This window comes from Crotalus tigris, unplaced genomic scaffold (assembly GCF_016545835.1).
Source record: "Crotalus tigris isolate CLP2741 ecotype Arizona unplaced genomic scaffold, ASM1654583v1 scf7180000024513.1755786, whole genome shotgun sequence".
NCBI lineage: Eukaryota > Metazoa > Chordata > Lepidosauria > Squamata > Viperidae > Crotalus > Crotalus tigris.
Genome location: NW_024100685.1, coordinates 522,758 through 550,541, shown reverse-complemented (window position 1 = coordinate 550,541; position 27,784 = coordinate 522,758). Strand labels below are relative to the sequence as shown.

The 27,784-nt window shown below is 47.4% G+C and overlaps 2 protein-coding genes across 13 annotated transcripts in view; both read right to left on the bottom strand.

Moving 5' to 3' along the window:
• DYSF (dysferlin) overlaps positions 1-21,491 on the bottom strand; it is a 155,047-nt gene extending 133,556 nt beyond the window's left edge. For 6 of the 11 annotated variants that reach the window (XR_005555553.1, XM_039333808.1, XM_039333813.1 and 3 more), the window contains exons 1-3: positions 15,369-15,514; positions 6,908-6,963; positions 2,198-2,289 (exon numbers count right to left, since the gene is read on the bottom strand). Coding sequence is in view for 10 of the 11 variants with exons in the window: in XM_039333808.1 (XP_039189742.1) it covers positions 2,198-2,289; positions 6,908-6,963; positions 15,369-15,462 (242 nt within the window). In the remaining variant the exon portion in view is untranslated. Of the gene's footprint in view, positions 1-2,197; positions 2,290-6,907; positions 6,964-15,368; positions 15,515-21,360 lie in introns of those variants that run through there. The other 5 variants (XM_039333809.1, XM_039333817.1, XM_039333818.1 and 2 more) reach the window with 2 other exon arrangements.
• A 5,435-nt stretch (positions 21,492-26,926) lies between these two features.
• ZNF638 (zinc finger protein 638) overlaps positions 26,927-27,784 on the bottom strand; it is a 46,222-nt gene continuing 45,364 nt past the window's right edge. For both annotated transcript variants that reach the window (XM_039333806.1, XM_039333807.1), the window contains one exon: positions 26,927-27,234. In XM_039333806.1, the coding sequence (XP_039189740.1) occupies positions 27,172-27,234 (63 nt within the window). In that variant the 3' untranslated portion in view covers positions 26,927-27,171. The remainder of the gene's footprint in view (positions 27,235-27,784) is intronic.

The window sequence follows — 27,784 nt, the reverse complement described above, 5'->3', positions numbered from 1 at the left end:
CATGACCCAACTAGGTTGCACCATCAGTGCTAGAAGGGAGTGGGGTTTGTGGAGAGGAAGAGCGGGGAGGAGGGGGCAAGGAAGAGGACTGTGAGGTCCTTGATGCTCTCTGAGCATGGCTGCTTTTGTGCAGATGTTTTATTACCCAAGTAGGGAACAACATCAGTGCTACGAGGGAGGGAGGGAGGGAGGGAGGGAGGGAGGGAGGAGGAGGAGGAGGAGGAGGAGGAAGAGGAGGAGGAGGAGGAGGAGGAGGAGGAGGAGGAGGAGGAGGAGGAGGAGGAGGAGGAGGAAAACTGCCGGATTCTTGGTGCTGAACTTTGTTGTTTTCTTGCAGACGTTTTATGACCCAACTAAGGAACATCATCAGTAGTATTCTGGGTCTGGGCAACAAAAAATTATCTACCGGTTCTGCCGAAGTGGTGCAAACTGGCTGAATCCCACCACTGCACTGTTGTTCTATTTTAACCTTTGATTGTGCACCACCCGAGTCCCTCTTGGAGGGAGATGGAGGGTTCAAAAATGGGAAAAACAAATAATAAACAAACAAACAAACATCTTGGACAGGGGCCACCTTCCAAATTCCCCAGGGCTCGGCTAAGTCCTTCTCTTGCTGGGTATATTTGCTTCGTCTTGTGGGCCAGCCAGCTATTTTTAAGCACCCATCTAGTTCAGGGGTAGGCCACCTCGGCTCTTTTATGGCTTGTGGACTTCAACTCCCAGAATTCCTGAGCCAGCAGGGCTCAGCTTGGAAACCTCTCCCTTTCCCCTCAGCATGGCTGGCTCAGGAATTCTGGGAGTTGAAGTCCACGGGTCATAAAAGAGCCAAGGTTGCCTCACTGTGGCCTAGGCCTAGGCTGCTTTATGACTCGTGGACTTCAACTCCCAGAATTCCTGAGCCAGCCATGCTGAGGGGACAGGGAGAGTTTCCAAGCTGAGCCAGGCTGGCTCAGGAATTCTGGGAGTTGAAGTCCACGAATCATAAAGCGGCCTAGGCCTAGTGCAGGGGTAGCAACCTTGGCTCTTTTATGACTCATGGACTTCAACTCCCAGAATTCCTGAGGCAGCCTGGCTCAGCTAGGAAACCTCTCCCTTTCCCCTCAGCATGGCTGGCTCAGGAATTCTGGGAGTTGAAGTCCACCAGTCATAAAAGAGCCATGGTTGCCTACCTCTGGCCTAGGACCAGGCCGCTTTATGACTTGCGGACTTCAACTCCCAGAATTCCTGAGCCAGCCTGGCTCAGCTTGGAAACCTCTCCATTTCCCCTCAGCATGGCTGGCTCAGGAATTCTGGGAGTTGAAGTCCACAAGTCATAAAAGAGCCCAGGTTGCCTATCCCTGGTCTAGGCAGCTGTTGGTGGGTTCTCCCCACACCCAGAATTTGCCAGGGGTGCCACAGGCATCGCCTTTGAAGCGACGGGGCATTATTCTTACCCTGGGGTGGGCTTCTCCCGAAAGGAGGCAGGGGGGCCTTGGCTGATCCGCTGGCACCCTGCCTTGCACAGTCCAGGGCTCACGCGATCACATTTTGAGACCTTATGACAAGCAAAGTCCAGAATGGTCTGCAGGCTGAACAACGGCTCCAAGAGCCTTGAAATACATCGTCCTAAGCAGGTCAGGCAGCTACTAGCCAGAGGAGTGCCCTCTGCACATGCTCAAGAGGCGGTATTTTCAAAACAAGAAGCAGACCGTCCAACACGCACTAGGACAGTGGTTCTCCACCTGTGGGTCGGGACCCCATTTGGGGTCGAACGACCATTTCACGGGGGTCGCCAAACAACGCAGTCCGCCATTTTTTCCCCCTTTTCCTTAGCTGTGCTACTCCCTTTTATTCTATTGGCTTTTGAAAGCCAATAGAATAGCCTCTCTTGCATAGAGTCTAATTCTATTGGCTTTCAAAAGCCAATAGGAATTATCCAGGCTGTCTCTGCCCTGCTGAGCCCGCCAAAAGTCCCAGTCTGCAAACGGTGCTGCAACAGTTGAGTAGTCCTCGACTTACGACCAGTTGGGGGTCGCGGCATTAAAAAGGTTGAGAACCACTGCTCTAGGACAAAGTGAGAAAGAACCAGCTAATAAACTCTGCAAAGCACAGGAAAAAAAACCCCGTAAATTGATATCTTGGTGTTCGCCATATTGACTTTTTTTTTTGTAACACGCATACACACACACCCATACCGAGACATTCCTGGGTGCCCCACCTGTTTCTGCCCATGGTTTCGTGATCCTTGACCACCACATGAAGCTCCGCATTGTGGTCCAATGGAAGTCCTTTCAGGTCCCACTCGAATCCCTAAGAGACGGCGGGAAAAACGTTGGAAAGAGCTTCAAAAGAGAAATTGAATTTCTGTTCCAAAGTAGGATGTTCATCTATTGATTGAATGATTGATTGAATGATTGATTGAACGATTGATTAAACGATTGATTGATTGAATGATGGATTATTGAATGATTGATTGAAAGATTGGTTGATTTAGCATATGCTGAACCAAATCCACCCCATAAGACCTGGTCAATCCTCAATAGAGTTAGGACTCACCGTGGAAAAGAAGGACCAGGGATGACATGATAGCAGTCTTCCAGTATCTCAGGGGCTGCCCCAAAGAAGAGGCAGTCAAGCTGTTCTCCAAAGCACCCGAAGGCAGGACAAGAAGCAACGGATGAAAACTAACCAAGGAGAGAAGCAAGCTGGAATTGAGGAAAAACTTCCTAACAGTGAGGACAATTGATCAATGGAACGAGAAGTTGTGGGCGTTTCACCGCTGGAGGTTGTGGACCCCTGCTCAGGCAGGAGACCCCATACCATTTCAGACAGGTGGCTGTCCAGTCTCTTGTTAAAAGCCTCTGGTGATGGAGCACCCACAACTTCTGTCCCTGGAGATTTTTAAGACGAGACTAGACACGCACATGTCTGAAATGGTATAGGTTCTCCTGCTTGAGCAGGGGGCTGGACTAGAAGACCTCCAAGGTCCTTCCCAGCTCTATTCTATTCTGTTCTGTTCTGTTCTGTATTCTGCTCTATTCTATTCCTATTCCATTTTCTATTCGATTTTCTATTCTATTCTATTCCACTTTCTATTCTATTTTCTATTCCATTTTCCATTCTTTTCTATTCCATTTTCTATTCTATTCTATTCTATTCTATTCTATTCTATTCTATTCTATTCTATTCTATTCTATTCTATTCTATTCTGTATTCTCCTCTATTCCTATTCCATATTCTATTCTATTCTATTCTATTCTATTCTATTCTATTCTATTCTATTCTATTCTATTCTATTCTATTCTATTCCTTATTCTATTCTATTCCATATTCTATTCTATTCTATTTTCTATTCTATTGTATTCCATTTTCTATTCCGTTTTCTATTCCATTCTCTATTCTATTCTATTCAGGTTGCTTCTCTCCTTGATGAGTTTCCATCCGTTGCTTCTTGTCCTGCCTTCTGGTGCTTTGGAGAATAAGGTGACCACCACCCCCCTTGCTCCTCTTCTTGGGGGCAGCCCCTCAAATATTGAAAGGCTGCTTATCATGTCACCTCAAGAAGCCGGCATTTCAGTTCAGCAAAAGCAGCATGGATGGTGCCCTACGCAGCTTCAGACAAAGCTTTCTGTCCCCACCAATTTCCTTCTCCTCCCCCCTCCCTCCAAGGAAATCCAATCAACATCCCAGTTTCCTACTCGTAAGAGGATGTGTGATAAACAGACACTCTTGTCAGGGCGTGATATTGCAAAAGGAAACCCTAATTTAGTTCTAAAGGCTTATGTCTTTATTTAAGGGCGAAGTGAGAATGAAGAGGAAGGGATGATAAAGAGAGGAAGCTGATCATTCTGGCTTCCCTACGGGAACAGAAACTGACATCCGGAGTATCTAGAAAGCTATTAAGTCGTCCCAAACGACATCCAGCTGTCACATTTCATAAATATTCCCTACATAATGAACGGCAGTTCAGGGGAGGGAACCCTTTCGGTTTACAAAACGGTAAAAACCACTTTACCTACAGCTCACGTCCTACTACAGGTAGTCCCCGACCGTTCACGACCGTTCGTTTAGTGACCGTTCAAAGTTACTTAGGGAAAAAGTCACTTATGGCTGTTTTTCACACTTACAACCGACGCAGCCTCCCGAGGGTCCCGGGATCTAAATTCGGAGGCTTTGGCAACTGACTCGTATTTACGACGGTTGTTGCAGTGTCCCGGAGTCACGTGATCCCCGCTTGCGACCTTCTGACAAGGGAGATCAATGGGGGAGCCGGATTCACTTAACAGCCAAGTTACTAACTTAACAACTAGAGAGTGGTTCATTTAACAACTCTAGCAAGAAAGGCCGTAAATTGGGGCAAAATTCACTTTAACAACTGTCGCTATTGGCAGCAGAAATTTTGGGCTTAATTGTGGTCATAAGTCGAAGACTGCCTGCCTACTATAATTTTCTATAAGGACCCAGGGACCCTTTTCGTCAGCCCCTCACCTGACGAGACGCTCAGGAAACATCCATCATTTTACGTACAATTTCCTAAAATGTACCTAAATTGTGTTATGCTGTCTGCAAAATTAGGAAGGCTTTGACTGGCTGCTGAAAGTCCCACCACTAATTGTAATATATTATTATTATTAATTATTATTATTATTATTATTACTACTACTATTACTATTACTATTTTTTCTAGTTCTGCTCTGTGCTCGTAATCAATATTATTATTGTTGTTATTATTATTATTATTACTACCACTATTATTATTACTATTATTACTACTACTATTATTATTGCTATTATTACTATTATTATTACTACTATTGTTGCTTATTTCTAGTTCTGCTCTGTGCCCATAATCAATATTATTGTTATTGTTGTTGTTATTATTATTATTACTGCCACTATTACTATTATTACTACTATTATTACTACCACTATTATTATTATTGCTTCATTTCTATTTCTGCTCTGTGTCCATAATCAATATTGTTATTATTACTATTATTACTATTATTATTACTACCACTATTATTATTACTACTACTATTGCTATTATTACTATTATTACTACCACTATTATTATTATTATTGCTTCTTATTTCTAGTTCTGCTGTGCCCATAATCAATATTATTATTACTATTAGTTCCCATCCTCAAAAAAGGAAAAAAAATGGATCCAGGAAATTACAGACCTATCAGCCTGACCTCAATACCTGGGAAGATCCTGGAAAAGATAATCAAACAACGAATCAACGAACACCTAGAGGCAAACAAAGTCATTACTAAAAGCCAACATGGGTTTGTCAAAAATAGATCATGCCAGACAAATCTTATTGCATTCTTTGACCAAATGACAAAATTAGTGGATCAGAGGAATGCTGGGGACATAATTTACTTGGACTTCAGTAAGGCATTTGATAAAGTAGATCACAACCTACTACTTGACAAGATAGAAAAATGTGGGGTAGACAGAACCACCACAAGATGGATCCGTAGCTGGCTGACCGGCCGTACTCAGCGAGTGGTCCTCAATGGAACTGCATCTATATGGAGGGAAGTGTGTAGTGGGGTGCCCCAGGGCTCGGTTCTGGGCCCAGTACTCTTCAACATCTTCATCAACGATTTGGATGAAGGGATAGATGGGGAACTCATCAAATTTGCAGATGACACCAAGCTGGCAGGAATAGACAACACTCCAGAAGACAGGCTTCAGGTACAGAAGGATCTGGACAGACTTGAACACTGGGCACTAACTAACAAAATGAAATTCAATGGTGAAAAAAGCAAGGTTCTACATTTAGGCAAGAAAAAACAAATGCACAAGTACAGCATAGGTGGCACCATGCTCAATAGTAGTAACTGTGAGAGGGACCTCGGAGTCCTAGTAGACAATCAGTTAAATATGAGCCAGCAGGGTGCGGCAGCTGCCAAAAAGGCCAACACAGTACTAGGCTGCATTAACAGAGGGATAGAATCAAGATCACGCGAAGTATTAATACCACTCTTCAATGCCTTGGTAAGGCCACACTTGGAATACTGCATCCAGTTTGGTCACCATGATGTAAAAAAGATGTTGAGACTCTAGAAAGAGTACAGAGAAGAGCAACAAAGATGATTAGGGGACTGGAGGCTAAAACATATAAGGAACGGTTGCTAGAATTGGGTATGTCTAGTTTAACGAAGAGAAGGACAAGGGGGGACATGATCGCAGTATTCCAATATCTCAGGGGCTGCCATAAAGAAGAGGGAATTAAGCTATTTTCCAAAGCACCTGAAGGCAGGACAAGAAGCAACGGGTGGAAACTAATCAAGGAGAGAAGCAACTAGAACTAAGGAGAAACTTCCTGACAGTGAGAACAATTAATCAGTGGAACAGCTTGCCTCCAGAAGCAGTAAGTGCTCCAACACTGGAAGTTTTTAAGAAGAGACTGGACAGCCATTTGTCCGAAATGGTGTAGGGTTTCCTGCCCGAGCAGGGGGTTGGACTAGATGACCTCCAAGGTCCCTTCCAACTTTACTATTATTATTATTATTATTATTATTATTATTGCTACCACTATTGTTACTATTACTACTATTATTGCTATTATTACTACCACTATTATTACTATTATTATTGCTTATTTCTAGTTCTGCTGTGCCCATAATCAATATTATTATTACTATTATTATTGCTACCACTATTGTTACTATTACTACTATTATTGCTATTATTACTACTATTATTACTATCACTATTATTATTACTATTATTATTGCTTCTTATTTCTAGTTCTGCTCTGTGCCCATAATCAAAATTGTTATTAACCATTTGGGCCTCCTTCTCCCTGCCCAAAGGGGGGGGGGCTGCTGCTTAATCGGCCACCCAGAGGAAGGAGGACAGACTTTGCACATGTTGAGATCTGGATTCGAATGGCGCTGAAGACAGACTCACCTCGTTCCACACAGGGTTGGTGTTGTTCTTGATCACCTTTGTTCTCTTTTTCACTCCTAAAAGGAAGCAGAGTGAGCGAGTGAGCAAGGCTGCCCAGATGAACACCCCCCAAGGAAGCTGGTTTCCAAAATATCCCTGCAGGCGAAAATCAGGGCGGGGGGGGGGGAGTCAGAGCAAAGGATTCCGTTCATACGCTGGTTGGGCCTGACTCTCTTCATGACCGTTTGATTCTTCTGATCCCAATTGCGGTTATAAGTCGAGGATTATCTGGGCAAATCCCCATAGCACCACATGTCCACAAAAGTTGACACCAGGGAGAAAGCAGCAATCCCAAAAACACTGACAGAGAAACAAATAGACACAAATAGAGAGCAGATCACACACCCTCCTTGCACTGATGATGTTGCCTAGTTTGGTCATGAAACATCTGCAGGAAAACCATCCAGCTCAGAGAGCACCAAAGGCCCCATAATTCTTTCCTCCCTCACCACTCCCTTCTAGCACTGATGATGTTACCTAGTTGGGTCATGAAACGTGTGCAAAGAAACCACCCAGCTTAGAGAGCACCAAGGACCCCACAGTTCTCCTCCTCCTCCTCCTCCTCCCTTATAGCCCTGATTATGTTTCCTAGTTGGGTCATGAAACGTCTGCAAGAAAACCAGCAAGCTCAGAAAACACCAAGGACCCTATAGTCCTCCTCCTCCTCCTCCTCCTCCTCCTCCTCCTCCTCCTCCTCCTACCTTCTAGCCCTGATGATGTTACCTAGTTGGGTCATGAAACGTCTGCAAGAAAACCACCAAGTTCAGAGAGCATCAAGTACCCAACAGTCATTCTCCTCCTCCTCCTCCTCCTCCTCCTCCTCCTCCTCCTCCTCCTCCTCCTCCTCCTCCTCCTTCTAGCCCTGATGATGTTACCTAGTTGGGTCATGAAATGTCTGCAAGAAAACCACCAAGTTCAGAGAGCATCAAGTACCCAACAGTCATTCTCCTCCTCCTCCTCCTCCTCCTCCTCCTCCTCCTCCTCCTCCTCCTCCTCCTCCCTTCTAGCCCTGATGATGTTACCTAGTTGGGTCATGAAACGTCTGCAAGAAAACCACCAAGCTTAGAGAGCATCAAGGACCCCATAGTCATCGTCCTCCTCCTCCATTGCCTAATTGGTAATGAAATGTCTGCAAGAAAACCACCAAGCTCAACCCTAACCTTAACCCTAACCCCTTGGTCCTTTCTTTTCTCTAGACTGGCCATTCCCAAATCTTGCAACCATCCTTCCTTTGTAGGTTTTAATCTCCAGGCCTTTAATATCATCTGAGTTGCTCTTCTCTGCCCTTTTCCCAGCCAAACTGGATGCAGTAGTCCAGCCTCCTGGAAGCCCTGGGGTTCCAGGTGGAATCTGGACGGTCAAACTAGCTTGGTCTGGATTGGAAACCGGAGCTCCGAGAGGGTTAACAGGGCGCATTTGGCAGTTGCTCCAAATTCTATCTTGGGCTGCTCTTGCGTGTGGGATATTTCCTTCTGTCAGCCCATAAATTAAGCAAAGCCGCCAGCTCTGGCCGAAGGAGCAGGCAGAGCCCGTTGGAGGTTGGGCAAAGGAGCCTGGCAAGGGCCGGGCGCTGCTCGAACACCCAAACGGAAAAGGAAGTGACTCCTAAAAGCAGGACCCCAGAACAATAGGAGGGTCCCCAGGGCCAAAGGCTGGCGGAAGGTCCATCTGGGGCAGCTGCGGCCGGACCCCTCCCTCCCTCCTCCTTCCTCCTCACCCCCCCCCATCTCCTCCCAGTCCAGCAGCTGAACTGAATGCAGCTATATATGGTCACTCTGCAGCCTTTTCCCAGAAGAGACGCAGGGAAACGTTTTTTGAAAAAGATCTGCAGGGCGTATTTCTAGAAAACAAAGGAGGCGTATAAATCCAACTGATCATCAGCATCTGCCTATTAGCATGCAAAGGCTAAGCTCAGTGAGGTGCAAGATGGGTGGCCAATCCATTTAATTCATAACTAATAAACATATCGGGGACCTTGGAAGTCTTCTAGTCCAACCCCCGCTGCTGTTATAAAAAAAAAGTTACTTTTTATGGTACACCGAGTTATTTATTTCATTTTTCAAAAAAAAACCTGGACACTTTCTTTTTTACTCAGGATAATTGCACGGCGTTTTTGTCTTCGTTCTCCTTCTCCAGGGTCCGTGGCTGCTGTTTCTACCTTTAGGCCGGTCAAAGACTATAATGCAATTTTGATCCAGCCAGGCAGGGAGGCGTCTGCCCAGCCTTGCCAAAGAGGCTGGGAGCAAAAAATAGAGGTGCCCCCATTTAGCTGAGGGTCCCTATTTTCATCCAGGGGGAGGAGGGGGAGACAGGATTCTTCTCATTCTTCCTCCCCCCCCCCGCCCACCCCAGACTCTCACGCAGCTGAAGCTGCAATCCGCATTTCTGAATCTCGGGTTCCTGCCGGGCAAAGAGCAGCATCGCACAGAATTCTCCCCGGGAAAATGGGCTTGGGGGTCTGTGAAGGAAGGAAGGAGGCCCTGGAGGCAGTGGAAGAGATGGTCGGCGAACTGAGCACCTGCCAGGCTCAACACCTGTCTCAGGTGTGCATATGGGTGTGAAGACAGGCCAATGGGACATGGGACGAGGTGCTGTTAAAACCAGAGACTTGGATTATTTTAATAAACTATGCTGAAGTTAGTTGAGAGTTTACATGAACACATATACTTTCTTCCTTTCCTTTCCTCTTTCTTTTTCTTTCTTTCTTCCTTCCTTCTTTTTTCTTTTTTCTTCTTCCTTTTTTCTCCTTCCTTCCTTTTTTCCTTCCTTTCTTTCTTCTTCCTCCCTTCCTTCCTCCTCTTTCCTTCCTTCTCTCCTTCTCTTCCTTCTTTCTTTCTCTTCCTTTCTTTCTTTCTCTTTTTCTTTCTTCTCTCTCTCTCTCTCTCTCTCTCTCTCTCTCTCTCTCTCTCACAAACACACACAAAGAGAGAGAGTATTTCACATCTTAGAGCTGCAGCAAGCAACTTCTTCCCTCTACAATCTTAATTTTTCTAGCGGAAATCAGCCTGGTCATTTTCACATTCCCTTCGCTATCAAGGGAGTCATCTTTTTAAAAAGACCAATCAGGCACATAATGGGAGGAAATTGACACCGATTCATCAGAAAACTAGTTGAGGGCCATGCCCGCCTCACCCCCCCCCCATTCCCTGAAGAAGAGAAAGGTTGCTATTTTGAACTCCTCTTCCTGGAAAAACATCGGCTCCCTCTCTTGAATGGACAAAAATTAAATACCTGTTTTTCCCTTTCTTTGGACTTTCCTAAGCTAAACTGTCAACTGGCTTTCACCCCAAAAGAAGGGGCTCCTGCAAAAACCCCTAAGAAGCAATGAACAAGTGAGGAGAGAGCCTCCCTGGAAGGAAACTTGCAATGCTCAGGAAGGGGGGTGGACAGGAAGACCCCCCACCCCCAAAAAGACCATCAATTGTACTGCAGAGGAAAGCATGTGGAACCAGGCAAAAACATCCTGGTCCATCCAGGGAAGTGACCATCAGCCAAGGATACCCATCTTTGAAGGTTTGGTGAGACGGTTATTGCTGTTCCATCATTTCCTGGTTTAATAATCATAATAATCATAATAAAGTTGGAAGGGACCTTGGAGGTCATCTAATCCAACCCCCTGCTCAGGCAGGAAACCCTATACCATTTCAGGCAAATGGCTGTCCAGTTTCTTCTTAAAAACGTCCAGTGTTGGAGTATTCACCGCTTCTGGAGGCAGGTTGTTCCACTGATTAATTGTTCTCACTGTCAGGAAGTTTCTCCTTAGTTCTAGGTTGCTTCTCTCCTTGGTGAGTTTCCATCCGTTGCTTCTTGTCCTGCCTTCAGGCGCTTTGGACAACAGCTTGACTCCCTCTTCTTTGGGGCAGCCCCTGAGATACTGAACACTGCTATCCTGTCCCCCCTCATCCTTGTCTTCATTAAACTGGACATCCCCAATTCCAGCAGCCATTCCTTATATGTTTTAGCCTCCAGTCCCCTAATCATCTTTGTTGCTCTTCTCTGCACCCTTTCTAGAGTCTCTTTTTTACATCGTGGTGACCAAAACTGGATGCAGTTTCTCTCTGATCAGATGACTGTCCAGTCTTCTAGACTGGCCTCCTGGAACCGTCCCTAGGAGACCTTCTCCTTTCCTGCTTGCATCTTCAGAGGTAGGAGCCATGACCCCCCTTTTTGGCATTGGGGTCTTCTTCAATCACATCTTCCCACGAAGTGCCCCAAATATTTCAGATAAGTGTCATGCTTGACTCGCTATGCTTCCCCCCCCCTACACACACCACACAAGCAGACAGCAGAAACAGGGAGGGGGGCGAGTAGATTTGGAATGCAAGGGTGGGAACTGTGGAATGCAAGAGCCGAATGTCGCCTGGCAAAGTCCTGGAGCCCAAGGTCAAAAAATGGGGAAGTTCCAAGGCGTTCAGTTCATTTCCCAAAACAAATTGACTATAATTGAATGGTGGACAATGAACAACGGGGGGGGGGCAGGGGAGAAAAAGAGGATTTTTAACTATACTACTTCAAAAACTTCAAAATGTGGTAAAATAATGTCCCAGGAGTTTCTTTGGCTGCATCATAGGCCAATGGGACGGTGGGCAATAAGACTGGCAATAATGGAAATAATGAAAACCAATCCAGGAGAGAAGCAACCTGGAACTAAGGAGAAACCTCCTGACAGTGAGAACAATTAACCAGTGGAACTGCTTGCCACCAGAAGCTGTGGATGCTCCAACACTGGAGGTTTTTAAGAAGAGACTGGACAGCCATTTGTCCGAAATGGTATAGGGTTTCCTGCCTGAGCAGGGGGTTGGACTAGATGACCTCCAAGGTCCCTTCCAACTTTATTATTATTGATCATCGCACAGTCAGCCAGATATTCAGACTGGATTTGGCATTTTGACTACCTATCGAGTCCTTACCCAGGACCTGGGATAGGCAAATGTGGATGTTTGATGATATTACAGATATCGTCGCAGGATGGAAGCAATTCCTAGTAAGGCCGCCTTTTGCAATTGACTAATAGCGAATTTGTCAATGCCAGTGGTGTTCAAGTGGTGCTCCAGTTGTTTTGGGATTGCACCCAAGGAGCCTATTACTATTGGTACTACCCTTGCTTGCCTTTGCCACAGTCTTTCTATTTCTATTTGTAGGTCTTTGTATTTTGTTATCTTCTCCAGTTCTTTCTCCTCTATTCTGCTGTCTCCAGGCACTGCCACGTCCACTATCCAGACTTTTTTGTCTTTCTTATCGACAATTATTAAGTCTGGGGTGTTATGTTGCAGGTGATTATTATTATTATTATTATTATTATTATTATTATTATTATTATGCTCCTGGGGAACAGGCTGGTTTTAGACTATTGTTTGCATCATTCGTGGGTGTCTGCAAAGGGGGGGGTGTCCAAAAAAGCATGTTGCGTGCCACAGCCATGCAATGGAAGCCCTATTTATTGGTGCTTTGATCCCACAGCCATTGCTGCCCTCTTGACTTTTTTTGACCGCCTGTAGACGCCTCTAATATTGCAAAATTATTTGGGCTTCTGTTCTCGGTAAATTTCCTCAGCCCCAGAATTAAAGGCCACAGTTCTTCCTTAGTCTTTCTGTTCGTGCAGCTGTCACAACTACATGTTACACGCGGACAATCAAAGCTAGACGAGATCCCCTGGGCTGGGTGTCCCTGAGATTTTTCTGCACTTCAGAGAAAAAGCATCCCTGTGAATTTTTGAGCGGTCGGATGCAAAAAAAAAATTCTACTCTTCCAGCCTTCTCTCCAGTGAGGTGTCTTGGTGTCTTGACACCTTCTTCATTTCTGCTCCAAACCTGTTTATGTCTGCATTTAAATTCAGATTTCTCTTTTAAAACAGGAGGTGTGAAGAAATGGTTTCCAAAAAAAGAAAAATCTAATTCCACTCGTCTTGCGTTGATCATCAGGGAAAAGCTTTAGCTTTTCTGCCCCTGTTGAATGGTTGCCTGTCTGACTTTGGTTAAAGAGCTGTGTCAGGGAGGGACCGAGGGAAGTCTCTCTGGTGAAGGGAACCCCAGAGGGGCTGGCTAGCCTGGGTGTGGCTGCCGGTGATTCGAGCAAGCGAGCCAAGCCGCAGGGGAAACCAGAGCTGGCATAACATTTGGTCCTCCTCGCGCAAGGCCAGGAATCCTGCACGGGATCCAGACGTGACACACACACACACACAAATACACACCCAGCCTCATTTCAATGTTTTCTGGAGCTCATTTGTCCCAGCCAGCTTCTACGCCAAGAATGGAAGGGGAACATCTCTGCCATCCTTGCTCTGAGGTCGTTCTCCAGGGATTCCTACTCTGAGCAAGCCTCAGCAGCCTCTGAAGCCCAGGAAACAAGGGAGGAGAACCAGGGGTCTCCCCAGGATCCTGAGCTGAAGCCCCCAGAGAAAAAGAAAGATCTAGCCTTGGGGGGGGGGGTCTGGTGGTGGCGGAGACCACAGAGCAAAGCTCCTTCGGCAAAATGCACTCCCTCGTTGTCTCTCTGGGAGCTGCTAGATTCACAGTGTTTCTCAACCTTGACCATTTTAAGGCATGTGGACTTCAACTCCCAGAATTCCACAGCCAGCAATGCTGGCTGTGGAATTCTGGGCGTTGAAGTCCACATGCCTTAAAATGGTCAAGGTTGAGAAACACTGTCAGCTAGAACCATCTCTGCCTTCCTTCTGGTAAATCACACACTGCTTTCCATCCGTTTCTCCTAACAGACCCTCAAAATCCACCTTGCGGTAACTGAAGCCCCTTGCCCTAACTGGACCATCCTGTTTTGTAGGCTGTAGGTAGCCTCCACAGGGCACAGTTTTAAAAAAAATCAACAGGGCGACGTGCGTAAAAAGAGCTTTGATGGCCACACCACGGTTACTCTCTTGGCCTTTTTGACCAGACCCCGGAGGAGAGAGGGGGTATGGACTCTGTCAGGGTGAGGGCTCCATAAATCCATCAAAGATACCAGCACAACTGCACCTGCTGCACGCCCGCCTGCAGCTCTCTAGAAGGACCATGGGGCACAGCCTTTGGGTGGCAGCATTCTTGGGACAATTCTTTGAAGCAGAGGAGGGAGGAGGAGGAGGAAGAGGAGGAGGAGGAGGAGGAAGAGAAGAAGAGGAAGAAGGAAAGAGAGAAAAAAGAAGGAAGAAGAAGGAAGAAGAAGAAGAAGAAGAAGAAGAAGAAGAAGAAGAAGAAGAAGAGGAGGAGGAGGAGGAGGAGGAGGAGGAGGAGGAAGAAGGGAAGAAGGAGGAGGAGAGGGGAAGGAAAGAAGGAAGAAGAAGAAGAAGGAAGAAGAAGAAGAAGAAGAAGAAGAAGAAGAAGAAGAGGAGGAGGAGGAGAGGAAGAAGGAAAGAGGGAAAAAAGAAGGAAGAAGAAGAGGAGGAGGAGGAGAGGAAGAAGGAAAGGGGAAGAAGAAGGAAGAGGAAAAATGAAGAGGAGGAGGAAAGAGGAAAAAAGGAAGAAGAAGAAGAGGAGGAGGAGGAGGGGGGGAAGAAGGAAAGAGGGAAAAAAGGAAGAAGGAAGAAGAAGAAGAGGAGGAGGAGGAGGAGGAGGAGAGGAAGGAGGAAAGGGGAAGAAGAAGGAAGAGGAAAAATGAAGAGGAGGAGAGGAAGAAGGAAAGAGGAAAAAAGGAAGAAGAAGAAGAGGAAGAAGAGGAAGAAGAAGAAGAAGAAGAAGAAGAGGAGGAGGAGGAGGAGGAGGAGGAGGAGGAGGAGGAGGAGGAGGAGGAGGAGGAGGAGGAGGAGAGGGGGAGGGGGAGGAGGAAGACACCAGGCACAACTCCACTGCTCTGCCCATTGTAGAGGGAGCAGCCTCTGTCCCAGAGTGGGAAATTCTTACTTCTTCTCCTTACTATCTCCTTCTCCTTACTATCAGCTGCTCTCACCCTCCCATCTTTCCAAAGCACAGGCAAAACAGGATATATATGGATGGATGGATTGATTGAACAAGTGATTGATTTTATTTAAAACATTTATATAGCTGCCCAAGTCCCAACCGACTCTGGGCCGCTCCCAATCAAAAGTCAGAGCAGCCTGTAAAAATCACATCACAGCTACAACAACTCAACAGATTAAAAGATCAAAAACAACGCGGAGCTAGCGCCAAATCAAAGTTCTCGACGGACGGATTGACAGGCCTGTCACCCAATTCAGCCACCTGGGAGCCCTCCGCACCAGCTGGAATGCCATTCCTCCCACCCTCCCCGCTCAGCAGGGCCATTGGGAGGGATGATGGGCTTTGGAGTCCAGCCATTCCAGAGGGGCCCGATGGAACGCACCGCAATACAGCCCGGAGAGAAGGCAGCGGGGGGGGGGGCTGGCTGGTTCCTGCCCGTCCCAAGCCAGCCGGCCCCGTCCCGGAGAAGGACAGAGTCCCCCCCCCAGGACCCCCGGAGCAGCCTCCGCGGTTGCTGCGGGGCCAAGACTCACCTCGGAAAGTCAGGCTGGCCACCGGGTCGCTCCGCTTATCGCCCCGCTCTAAGCAGGGCAGGCTGCAGGCGCGCTGGAGCAGGCAGCGGAGCATGGTTTTTGCAGTCGCGGCGTTGCCCCGGCTCTGGGCAGGAGAGCAGAGCGGACCGTCCGAGCCCCGGGCAGCCCCGCCCCGCCCCGCCCCGCCCTGACCGGACCGCCTCCTCCGCCCCCTTCTCCCCGCCCCGCTCCGGCGGGGCGGACGCGCAGCATCAGGACCAGGCGGCGCCGCGGCGATACCGCGTTATCCCTCCAGGGGGCGCTCGGAGGCTGGCAAGCAGGGATGCTCCGGCAACGCATAGCAGTGAGGGTCCCGGCGGGGGAGGGGGGGCATTCTGGGCTTAAACCGGCAGGGCGACTCCCCTTCCTTCCCCGCCCCCCCCCCGCCATCCCCAGCCAGACCTGCTTCTGGCATGCTACTTGTTTTAATTGATCTTGTTTTTTATTGTTATCATTTACTTTAATTTATTTATTTTATTTATGAGATTTATATACCGCTTTAAGTGCAAGCACTCTCTAAGCGGTGTACACCAGTAAGCAATGTATATATATATTTACATTGCCCCCAACAATCTGGGTCCTCATTTTACCTACCTCGGAAGGATGGAAGGCTGAGTCAACAACCTTGAGCGGTGACATTTGAACCGCTGACCTGCTGAACACAGTCAGCTAAAGTGGCCTGCAGTACTGCACCCTAACTGCTGCGCCACCTGGGTTCTTATTTTAATTTTTAATTGAATCATTTTATTTTCTTATTTTTTTATTTTACTTTATGTTATTCTACTTGATTGTATTGTATTATTGTATTATTTTATTTTTTATTTTATATTATTTTGTATTGTTTTATTTTATTTTTATTTTATATTATATTCATATATTATATAAATTATATTCAATATATATTATATATATTATATTTATGCATTCATATTTATTTTTTATTTATATATTATGTATATTGCATTTATTTGTTTATATTTATTCATTTTATCGGATTTTTTCTTTTATTGTTATTATTTTACTTTATCTTATTTTATTATTTTGTTTTATTATTGTATAATTGTATCTTATCTTATTTTGTTACTTTGTTATTTTATTTTCATTTAATTCAATCTATTAATTTTTTATTTTTTATTTATTAATTAGGCCTCCCGTCTTTCTACCAAGCCGCTTACTACAGCCTAAAACACAGAATAAAACAAGGATAGGATTAAACCATTAAAACCCCAGGCATCGAAAGTGAAAACATTAAAATTAATATTAAAATGGATAAAAAGAACCAATGCATAGATGGGGGGGGACAGGTGAGGTCTTCTTGCTGCTCCACTAACCCCCTCCAAAATGGGACACCCCCAGGTTCCTTTCAGAAGGTCAAGGATGGGAATCATAAACAAGGTGGCCAACATGCTTTTTTCTCCTATTTCCTACAGAATGACAACCTGCGAGGTGGGTTGGGACGAGAGAGGGACTGGCCCTAAGCCACCCAACCAGCTTTCACATAATTGAGGTGGGAATAGTCCTTAGTTTCATCACACCATGACAAAACCGGTCTGGCCACTTGGAATGACCCCTTTGTTTGAGTTTCGGGGATTTATCACAATGTCCAGATTAGAAAAATGGAAAAAAATTAGACTTTGAAAGACCCTGTAAACCTGCGTCTCTAATCCACTGTTTGTCAACCTTGACCATGTGAAGATGTGTGTGTGCCTATGGAATTCCAGGAGTTGAAATCCTTAGAGCAGAGGGGTCCAATTCTGCTCCAACACTGGAGGGTTTTAGGAAAAGATTAGACAGCCATTGGTCTGAAATGGTTCGGAGTTTCCTGCCAGAGCAGGGGGTTGGACTAGAAGATCTCCAAGGTCCCTTCCAACTCTGTTATTCTGTTAAGTGACTCAGAGCATCAGCACAATGGAAGGACGTAGCAGCCACATTGATGACAGATGTCTTTTCACACCCAACACAAACCGTGCTCAGTTCTTCTCTGACCCTGTCATGATGGGATGGCTGGACGACTCAGCACTGCGTGGACTCTTTGGGACTTAATTCTGGTGAAATCACATCAACTTTTCCTTTCTCCATCCAGAATTTGTTTTTCCTTTCCTGTTTCCTCTTCACCCTGCTAGCCAGATGGGAAGATCTAGCAACACGCAGAAACTTTGGCATGCTCCAGTTCCTGAAGTCAAACTCCATCCTGGCTGGTTGGTGCACAAAATGAGAGCATTTCTACTACACCACCGTCTGCTATTCTGTTATTCTGCATTCTGTTATTCTGCATTCTGTTATTCTGCATTTTGCATTCTGCAGTCTGTTATTCTACACTCTGTTATTCAGAATTCTGCCATTCTCCATCCTATTACTCTTTATTCTGTCATTCTGCTATTCTGTTGTTCTGCATTCTGTTATTCCACATTTTACATTCTGCATTCTGTTATTCTGCATTTTGCATTCTGCATTCTGCATTCTGTTATTCTGCATTCTGTTATTCTTCATTCTGTTATTCTGCCATTCTGCTATTCCGCATTTTGCATTCTGCATTGTTATTCTGCATTCTGTTATTCTGCATTCTGATATTCTGCATTCTGTTATTTTGAATTCTGTTATTCTGCCATTCTGCTATTCTGTTATTCTGCAATCTGTTATTCCGCAGTTTGCATTCTGCAGGCTATTATTCTACACTCTGTTATTCAGAATTCTGCATTCTGTTACTCTTTATTCTGCCATTCTCCTAGTCTGTTATTCCATTATTCTGTATGATTGTCTTCCACCAGATGAGGAGGTAGAAAGGTGCTCCTCCACGGCTCCCCGGGGCAGCAAAACAGAGCCCAGGGCTAAGGGCCTTTTCTGCCTGTCCCAGCTGTTCCTTTGCCAGGAATCCAGTCATCAGCCCAACAGGTGCCGGAGGGCTGCCAAGACATGGCCTGGGAGAAATGAGCTATGAATAGAGCTGGGCCAGGGAGGGGGTGGATCAGCCCCTAAGAAAGAGCAGGGCTTTTTTTCTCATAGAACGCCCAGAATGGAGTTCCGGCACCTTTTTTGGATGGAACCTTGTAGGGTATGCAAGGCGGGTTGTATGACATGTGTGAGTTCCAGCACCTTTTTTTTTTTTTAAGAAAAAAAGCACTGAGAAAGAATATACTGGAAATTCCCTTTCCCCCTAGGTCTAAACTCAGCGACGTCACCGTAATAATAATAATAATAATAATTGTTATTGTTGTTGTTATTATGTAGACATGAAATTCAGTCAATTGAACATTCAAATTGACTGGCGCTGATGGTTGGATGCTGGTAGCAACCCGTGTCAACCATACAATAGAGAGGGAAGGGACCTTGGAGGTCTTCTAGTCCATCCCCTTGCTCAGGCAGCAGACCCTAGTCCATTCCAGACAGGTGGCTGTCCAGTCTTTTCTTAAAAACCTCCAGTGATGGAGCAACCCACAACTTCTAAAGGCAACTTCTGTTCCACTGCTTAATTGTTCTCACTGTCGGGAAATTCCTCCTTCGTTCCAGGTTGTACCGTGGACCCCATTCAAGCTGCCCTTGGTTTTCTTCTCTAGAAATGCACAATTCCTGCTTTAATCCTTAAAGAGAGCAACAAAAGCTGTGCGTTCTGCAGAAAGTGTCCAGCCTGCCTGGTGAGCTCTCTGGACATTTGGGCTGAACACCCTGGGGATTTTCCACAGGCGCTGCTGACTCTGATTTATCATGCGGCCTCAGTCCAAAATGTATTTATCACCCACCGTGACTAAGAGAATTGAAATGAAAACTCATTTATTTCCATCCCCCCCCCCCAGTCAGCAGAATTGGATGGAAGACATAGGGGAGATTTATTAGTTTACCATCTGAGAAACTTCCTAAGGACAAAGTGGATCCTTCTTCAGTCAAGAGCAGGGTTTGTGCAAAAGCAGGTTTCCCACTTTGGGAATTCCTCCAGAAGGACAACATCTCCCACCCTGAAATGAGAGCAGACCCCACTCCCTTCTAGCACTGACGTTGTTACCTAGTTGGGTCATGAAACGTCTGCAAGGAAACCACCCATCTCAGAGGGAACCAAGGTCCCCACAGTCTTCCTCCTCCTCCTCTTCCTCCTCCCCCTCCTCTCTGCAAAACTCACTCTTTTATAGCCCTGATCATGTTACCTAGTTGGGTAATGAAACGTTTGCAAGAAAACCACCAAGCTTGAAGAACACCAAGGACTCCACAGTCTTTTTTTCCTCCTCCTCCTCCTCCTCCTCCTCCTCCCCCTCCTCCTCCTCCTCCTCCTCCTCCTCCTCCTCCTCCTCTTCTTCTTCTCCACAAATCCCATTCCCTTCTAGTACTGATGATGTTCCCTACTTGGGTAATAAAACATCTGCAAGAAAACAACCCAGTTCAGAGAACACCAAGGATCCCATAGTCCTCCTCCTCCTCCTCCTCCTCCTCCTCCTCCTCCTCCTCCTCTTCCTCCTCCTCCTCCTCCTCCTCCTCCTCCTCCTCCTCCTCCTCCTCCTCCTCCCACATCACTCTCTTCTAGCACTGATCATGTTACCTAGTTGGGTCATGAAATGTCTGCAATAAAACCACCAAACTCAGAAAGCACCAAGGACCCCACAGTTGTTGTCCTCCTCTTCCTCTACCACCTCCTCCCCCTTGCCCTATTCCTCCTTCCGTCACTAGTAGCACTGATAATATTACCTAGTTGGGTCATGAAACGTCTTCAAGAAAACGACCCAGCCCACACAGCACCAAGGATCCCTCCCAACGTTTTTTGCAGACAATTGTTAGGAAAATGACATAGATCATACAAGTGACTCCAGCAAAGAAAGCAGTTTTTTAAAAAAATTAAACAAATGTATGGGGTGATTTCTATACAAGAGGAACATTATTTTAGGGAGAGAATAATTCATTTCGTGTTTCTCTAACTGAACGCTTGTGAGTATCCATTTGTTGGCTCTAAAACAGAGGGGTCTTCTTTAAATTTTGCCGTTGAGCTGCGCTTAGATAAGAGACAGGCAGATGGTAATAGAGATACATAGAGAAAGAAAGAAAGAAAGAAAGAAAGAAAGAAAGAAAGAAAGAAGGGAGGGAGGGAGGGAGGGAGGGAGGGAGGGGAAGGAAGGAAGGAAGGAAGGAAGGAAGGAAGGAAGGAAGGAAGGAAGGAAGGAAGGAAAGATGACAGATGATACAGAGAGAGAGATTCAATCAGACAGAAAGACAGACAGAGACAGAAAACACCAGCCTGAAGATGATGAATGGGACTTCGTCGAAGTCTTCCAAAACTTCCAATTTTACGCAGGAGAAAACCCGAATAACCTACATACAAACACCCGCGAAAGCCTCAGGAAACAAATATATATACATATACATATACATATACATATATAGAGAGAGGGAGAGACAGAGAGAAGGAAGGAAGGAAGGAAGGAAGGAAGGAAGGAAGGAAGGAAGGAAGGAAGGAAGGAAGGAAGGAAGGAAGGAAGGAAGGAAGGGATACAGAGAGAGAGATTCAATCAGACAGAAAGACAGAGAGAGAAGGAAGGAAGGAAGGAAGGAAAGAAGGAAGGAAGGAAGGAAGGAAGGAAGGAAGAAAAAAAGAAAGAAAAGATGATACAGAGAGAGAGATTTGATCAGACAGAAAGACACAGAGAAAGAGAGAGAGGAAGGAAGGGAAGAGAAAGAAAGAAAGAAAGAAAGAAAGAAAGAAAGAAAGAAAGAAAGAAAGAAAGAAAGAAAGAAAGAAAAAGATGATACAGAGAGAGAGATTAGATCAGACAGAAAGACAGACACAGATTTATATATACATACATACATACAGAAAGAGAAAGAGAGAGAGAGAGAGAGGAAGGAAGGAAGGAAGGGAGAGGGAGAGGGATGGACAGGGACAGGGAGAGAGACATACCAGACCGGAGGGGGGCTCCCCAACTGGTCCCAGCCTCGCCCCCCCCCCCGTCTGCCAACTCCGGCTCCTGCCTCTTACCTGCAAAGACCACGGAGCAATAGGCGTCGCTGATGTCGCTGTCCGGCGTCTGGATCTGCTGGGCCTGGAGGATGAAGACCCGGAGCATTCTGGCCGCTTGCTCGGCCTCCAGGCCAGTCACCCTCTGCGACCGCCCGCCCGCCCGCCCGGCTGAGCGGCTCTTGGCACGGGGTTCGGCCAGAGTCCGAGAGCTCTTAAAGGGGCGGCCGCACCGCTGAGCAGCCGAGCCAAGCAATCGGGGTGTGTGTGTGTGTGTGTGTGTGTGTGTGTGTGTGTGTGTGTGTGTGTGTGTGTAGGATCCTAGCTAGAGTTCACACTTGCCTGCGAGCACACACACACACACACAAACACACACATATTCAGATCCAGCCCAAACACCAGGCAGTTAACAGAATAAGAGAGTTGGGAGGGACCTGGAGGGTCATCTAGTCCAACCCCCTGCTCGGGCAGGAGACCCTAGCTAGACCATTTCAGACAAGTGGCTGTCCAGTCTCTTCTTGAAAACCTCCAGTGTTGGAGCATTCACAGCTTCTGGAGGCAGGTGGTTCCACCGGTTAATTGGGAAATTCCTCCTTAATGCCAGGCTGCTTCTCTCCTTGCTCAGTTTCTCTCCGTTACTTCTTGCTTCGGAGAAGAGGTTAGAAGAATAACAGAATAAAAGAGCTGGAAGGCACCTTGGAGGTCTTCTAGTCCAACCCCCTGGTCAGTCAGGACACCCTCTACCATTTGAGACAAATGGTTGCTTCTCCCCTGATTTTCCATCCGTTGCTTCTGGTCCTGCCTTCAGGTGCTTTGGAGAACAGACTGGCCCCTCTTTTTTGTGGCAGCTCCTCAAATTGGAAGACTGCTATCCTGTCACCCCTAGTCCTGATACAGAATAATAGAGTTGGAAGGGACCTTGGAGGTCTTCTAGTCTAACCCCCTACGCAGGAAGGAGACCTAGGCCTAGACCAGGGGTAGGCAACCTTGGCTCTTTTATGACTCTTGGACTTCAACTCCCAGAATTCCTGAGCCAGCCGTGCTGAGGGGAAAGGGAGGTTTTCAAGCTGAGCCATGCTGGCTGAGGAATTCTGGGAGTTGAAGTCCACTAATCATAAAAGAGCCAAGGTTGCCTACCTCTGGCTTAGGGCCTAGCCCTCTTTATGACTCGTGGACTTCAACTCCCAGAATTCCTGAGCCAGCATGGCTCAGCTTGGAAACCTCTCCCTTTCCCCTCAGCATGGCTGGCTCAGGAATTCTGGGAGTTGAAGTCCACCAGTCATAAAAGAGCCAAGGTTGCCTACGACTGGCCTAGGCCTAGGCCGATTTATGACTCGTGGATTTCAACTCCCAGAATTCCTGAGCCAGCCCTGCTGAGGGGAAAGGGAGAGATTTCGAAGCTGAGCCATGCTGGCTCAGGAATCCTGGGAGTTGAAGTCCATTAGTCATAAAAGAGCCAAGGTTGCCTACGACTGGCCTAGGCCTAGGCCGATTTATGACTCGTGGATTTCAACTCCCAGAATTCCTGAGCCAGCCATGCTGAGGGGAAAGGGAGAGATTTCGAAGCTGAGCCATGCTGGCTCAGGAATCCTGGGAGTTGAAGTCCATTAGTCATAAAAGAGCCAAGGTGGCCTACCCCTGGCCCTAGACCATTCCAGACAAACGGCTGTCCAGTCTCTTCTTAAAAGTCTCCAGTGATGGAGCACCTACAACTTCTTAAGGACACACCATCCCGCTGATCGTTTTCCCTCTCAGGAAAATTCCTCCTTGCTTCTAGGCTGCTTCTCTCCTCAATTAGTTTCCCCCCTTCCATCCATGCACACATGCAAACACACACGCACACACGCAAACACACAAACACACACACAAACACACAAACACACACACAAATATTCAGGTCCAGCCCAGCCACCAGGCAGTGGCAGAGGGAAAGCAAATTTCCAGTGTTTGCTTTGTTGCGACTGGATTTTTTCCTGCCGGAACAATTGTCTGGCCCCAAAAGGACTTCGCTGGATCCAGGCCTGCTGAAGCCAGCGGTGTTGATTGATTGACACACAGGCATTAACACATAGCCTGCAGACAATATATTTGTGACTTACACACCTGCGTTCGCACACAGACCTTACAACTCTTCTGCAAGGTCCAAAAGGGCAACCTTACAACTCAACCCACTCCCACGTAAAGTCCTAGCAATGCTCTCAATAAAAAAACTATGGTCTTCCCATCCTCTCCGTTGTCCTAAAGGGCCAAAAATTGGGGGTAGCCTGGGGACTAGGCTGTTCCCCAGAGAAAGGGTTGCCACCAAGTATCCCGTCTCCTTGATGCATTTGGGGGGGGGGGAGCTGCTGGAACATTCTCTCCTTGCTAGACCGGGTAGGGGAGGCCACTTGGAGAAGATGGCGGTCCACCAGCTGCTGAAGGAGCAAAGGTTGGGGCCCAGCCTGACCTCAACGGGCCTGCTGTTCTAGAGGGAGGGGGCCCCAGTCTCTGGCAGGTGACCTCCTGCCAGATGGGCCTCCAAAACATCCTCTCTTGCTAGACCAGGTGGAAGGGTGGAGTCTACCTGGGCCAGGAGCAGGCCACCTTGGTTCTTTTATGACTGGTGGACTTCAACTCCCAGAATTCCTGAGCCAGCCGTGCTGAGGGGAAAGGGAGAGGTTTCCAAGCTGAGCCATGTTGGCTCAGGCATTCTGGGAGTTGAAGTCCACGAGTCAATAAGCGGCCTAGGCCTAGGCCAGGGGTAGGCAACCTTGGCTCTTTTATGACTGGTGGACTTCAACTCCCAGAATTCCTGAGCCAGCATGGGGGAACTATGGCCCCCTCATGACTTGTGGACTTCAACTCCCAGAATTCCTGAGCCAGCAGGGGGGAACTATGGCCTCCTCATGACTCGTGGACTTCAACTCCAGAATTCCTGAGCCAGCATGGCTCAGCTTGGAAATCTCTCCCTTTCCCTTCAGCATGTCTGGCTCAGGAATTCTGGGAGTTGAAATCTACGAGTCATAAAAGAGCCAAGGTTGCCTACCCCTGGCCTAGGCCTAGGCCGCCTTACAACTTGTGGACTTCAACTCCCAGAATTCCTGAGCCAGCCTGGCTCAGCTTGGAAACCTCTCCCTTTCCCCTCAGCGTGGCTGGCTCAGGAATTCTGGGAGTTGAAGTCCACGAGTCATAAAAGAGCCAAGGTGGCCTACCCCTGCTCTAAGGAAAAGGTGTCCCCAAAGAGGGAGCCACAAACACCTACACGTCTCCACCTGTGGGATGGGCGGGGCTCTGCTGAGCCGGCAGGTGCTGGTCAGCAACCGGCCTATAGATGCTTGTGCGCTCCCTTCCCAGCCCCGATGGTCTCCACCTCGTCTTCCAGGGCAGCCCCGGGAAGGGAATTCGACTTGCAACAGTTCGTTTAGGGGCTGAAGGCACAACGGCCACCGAAAAGAGTGACTCAGGACCGTTTCTCACACTTACTAGCCTTGTAGCCTCCCCGTGGTCACGTGACTCAGACTAAAACCCTTGGCAACTGGCATGTACTTAGGACGGTTGCAGTGTCCCGGCGTCACGCAACCTTCTTCTGTAGCCTCCTAACCAGCAAAGTCAATGGGGGAAGCCTGATTCGCTTAACAGCCGTGTTACTAACTTAGCCACCACAGCGATCCGCTGAACAGCCGGGGCGAGGAAGGTCGTAGAATGGGCCAATGTCTCACTTAGCAACGTACGCTCAACGTTGAGGACTAGCTGCCGAAATGCAGACGAGCCTGAGTCACGTCTTCAGCACGATGGGAGAGGATCCAATGGGCTGATTATAATAATAAATAATAATAATAATGTTGGAAGGGACCTTGGAGGTCCTCTAGTCCAACCCCCTGCTCAGCCAGGGCACCCTATGCCATTTCAGACAGATGGCTGTCCAGTCTGTTCTTAAAAACCTCCGACTGTTGGAACTGTGAGCTCTCAGTCTCCTTTCTAGTGCACGGTCTCTCTTGGAGATAAAGAAAATGGGCAGTGTGAGCCTCGGCCGGAGCTGACCAGGAAGAGCAGTGTCCGTTTCCCAAATCCTATTTGAAGATGGTGGCGTCTGGCCTGAAAAGGAGCAGCAGGTGCAAAGCCTCCCGGCCCGCAGCTTTTGGACCTTTTCCAAGAGTCAGCATGGGCCAGTCAGCCGAAGGGAGATTCCTCTGTTTGACTTAACACGGGAGGCGATCCTTTAAAAAAAAAGGGGGGGGGATTTATGCCGGGGATTTAGATTTAATCCTGAGCAGCCAAGAACAGGATTAATCTAAGTGCAGCCCATCGGTCAAGTTGTGGGACGCCCTAAACTAGGGGGGAGGGGGTTTCCTCCAAATTCAGCCATTTTAAGACCTGTGGACTTCAACTCCCAGAATTCCTCAGCCAGCACGGCTGGCTGAGGAATTCTGGGAGTTGAAGTCCACAGGTCTTAAAATGGCTGAATTTGGATAGCCCTGTTTGAAACCAGCTTTTTTTTTTTTTTGAAACTTGGCAAAGGTGGCTGGGGAATTCTAGAGTTGGGGTCCCCATGGGTGAAAGTTGCTAAGTTTGAAAATCACTGCTCTAAACCCAGCCAATTGAGGTTTAAAGTCCCACCGATCGGCAATATTCTGGACCATCATCAGTCCTCTATAGGTGGGTCGGTCCTAAAACCCATCCCGGTTTCTACGTTGTCAATGTTTTGCCGTTGTCCGATCAACCTCTGGCTCCCGTTTGGACACTGACATCTGGGCCAGTGGAAGCAATTTGAGCCTGGAATTCTGCTGGCAAGGATAACCTAGCATTTAATAATTTTAGTAATAGTAGTAAAGTTGGAAGGGACCTTGGAGGTCATCTAGTCCAACCCCCTGCTCAGGCAAGAAACCCTACACCAGTGATTCTCAACCTGTGGGTCGGGACCCCATTTGGGGTCGAACGACCATTTCACGGGGGTCACCAAACAAGGCTGTCCACCATTTTTTCCCCCTTTTCTTTGTCCACGCCACTGGCACCCGGTGATGTATAAGTAGTTGGGGGTCACCACAACATGGGGAACTGTATTATGGGGTCGCGGCATTAGAAAGGTTGAGAACCACTGCCCTACACCATTTCAGACAAATGGCTGTCCAGTCTCTTCTTAAAAACTTCCAATGTTGGAGCATTTACCGCTTCTGGAGGCAGGTTGTTCCACTGGTTAATTGTTCTCACTGTCAGGAAGTTTCTCCTTAGTTCCAGGTTGCTTCTCTCCTTGATTCGTTTCCATCTGTTGCTTCATGTCTTGCCTTCAGGCAGGCTCGGGCTATTTGAGGCTAGGTTTGTGACAAAAGTGCGAAACATGGCGACAAAATGCCAGTCAAGGTGGGCTAATGGAGCTGCTGAGCAGGACCAAGGCAGACAAGAGTGCGGACGGCCAGTGGGTTTCCTTCTCCCCGTGTAAGAAACAGATGGAACCAGGGCTTAATTCCTTTGATCCCATCCGTTGTCAGCGGTGGAAGCTCACGGGGTGCACAACTGAGGTGCACAACTAAGAGCTTTACTCTGCAAACCGCACAAGGGCGGCCCCTTTCTACCACCCGGAATCAAAAAACGGAGCGCATCAAACAGCTCAACCCGTCAACTCTACAGTAAGAATTTATTTGAGAACTTCCACCGTTGTTGGTGGAAAGCAATCGAAATCACTACACCATTTTAATAAGCTTGCTTCTGGAAGGGAAACACGACGTGAAAAGTCTCCCGAAAGGAACCAAGTTAAAAAAAAAATGAACAAAAAAACAAAATAAAACAGGAACGTAAAACACGAAGAAGCAACTGGACCCTAAATAAAACTTCGCAGAGGCACTCCCCGTCTTCGTATCACGTTAAGCTCTCTTTTTCCGTGCCTTCTTTCTCCTCGGCTGTGCTCTTGATCATGAATTTCTGAAAAGGGGGATAAGGGTTCGAAGTCTTTATCACACATTAAAAGAGGGTTTATTTCTCCTCCCCCCCCCTCCCCAAGGCTAACCGGTTGCCCTTTTCGGAGAAACGGAAGCCCAGCGTTCTCGTTCCGTTTTCTTCCTATCCCTTTATCTGCAGCTTTCCAACTTGGGCACCCGGGCCTGTAGACACAACTCCAGGCCTCCAATAATAAAAGGAGAGTATTTCTAGCTCCAGGGTTGAGCTGTGAGGGGTCCTTGGTGCTCTCTGAGCCCCTGGGGTGCCTTCCTTGCAGACGTTTCATGACCCAACTAGGGAACATCATCAGTGGCAGAAGGGAAGGGTTTGTGGAGTGGAGCAGGAGGAGGACTGTGGGGTCCTGGGTGCTCTCTGAGCTGGGTGGTCTCTTTGAAGGTGTTTCATGACCCAACTAGGTAACCTTATCAGTGCTAGGAGGGAGTGGGTTTTGCGGGGGGGGGGGGAGGAGGAGGAGGTCCTTGGTGCTCTCTGAGCTTGGTGGTTTTCTGGCAGACGTTTCATTACCAAACTAGGT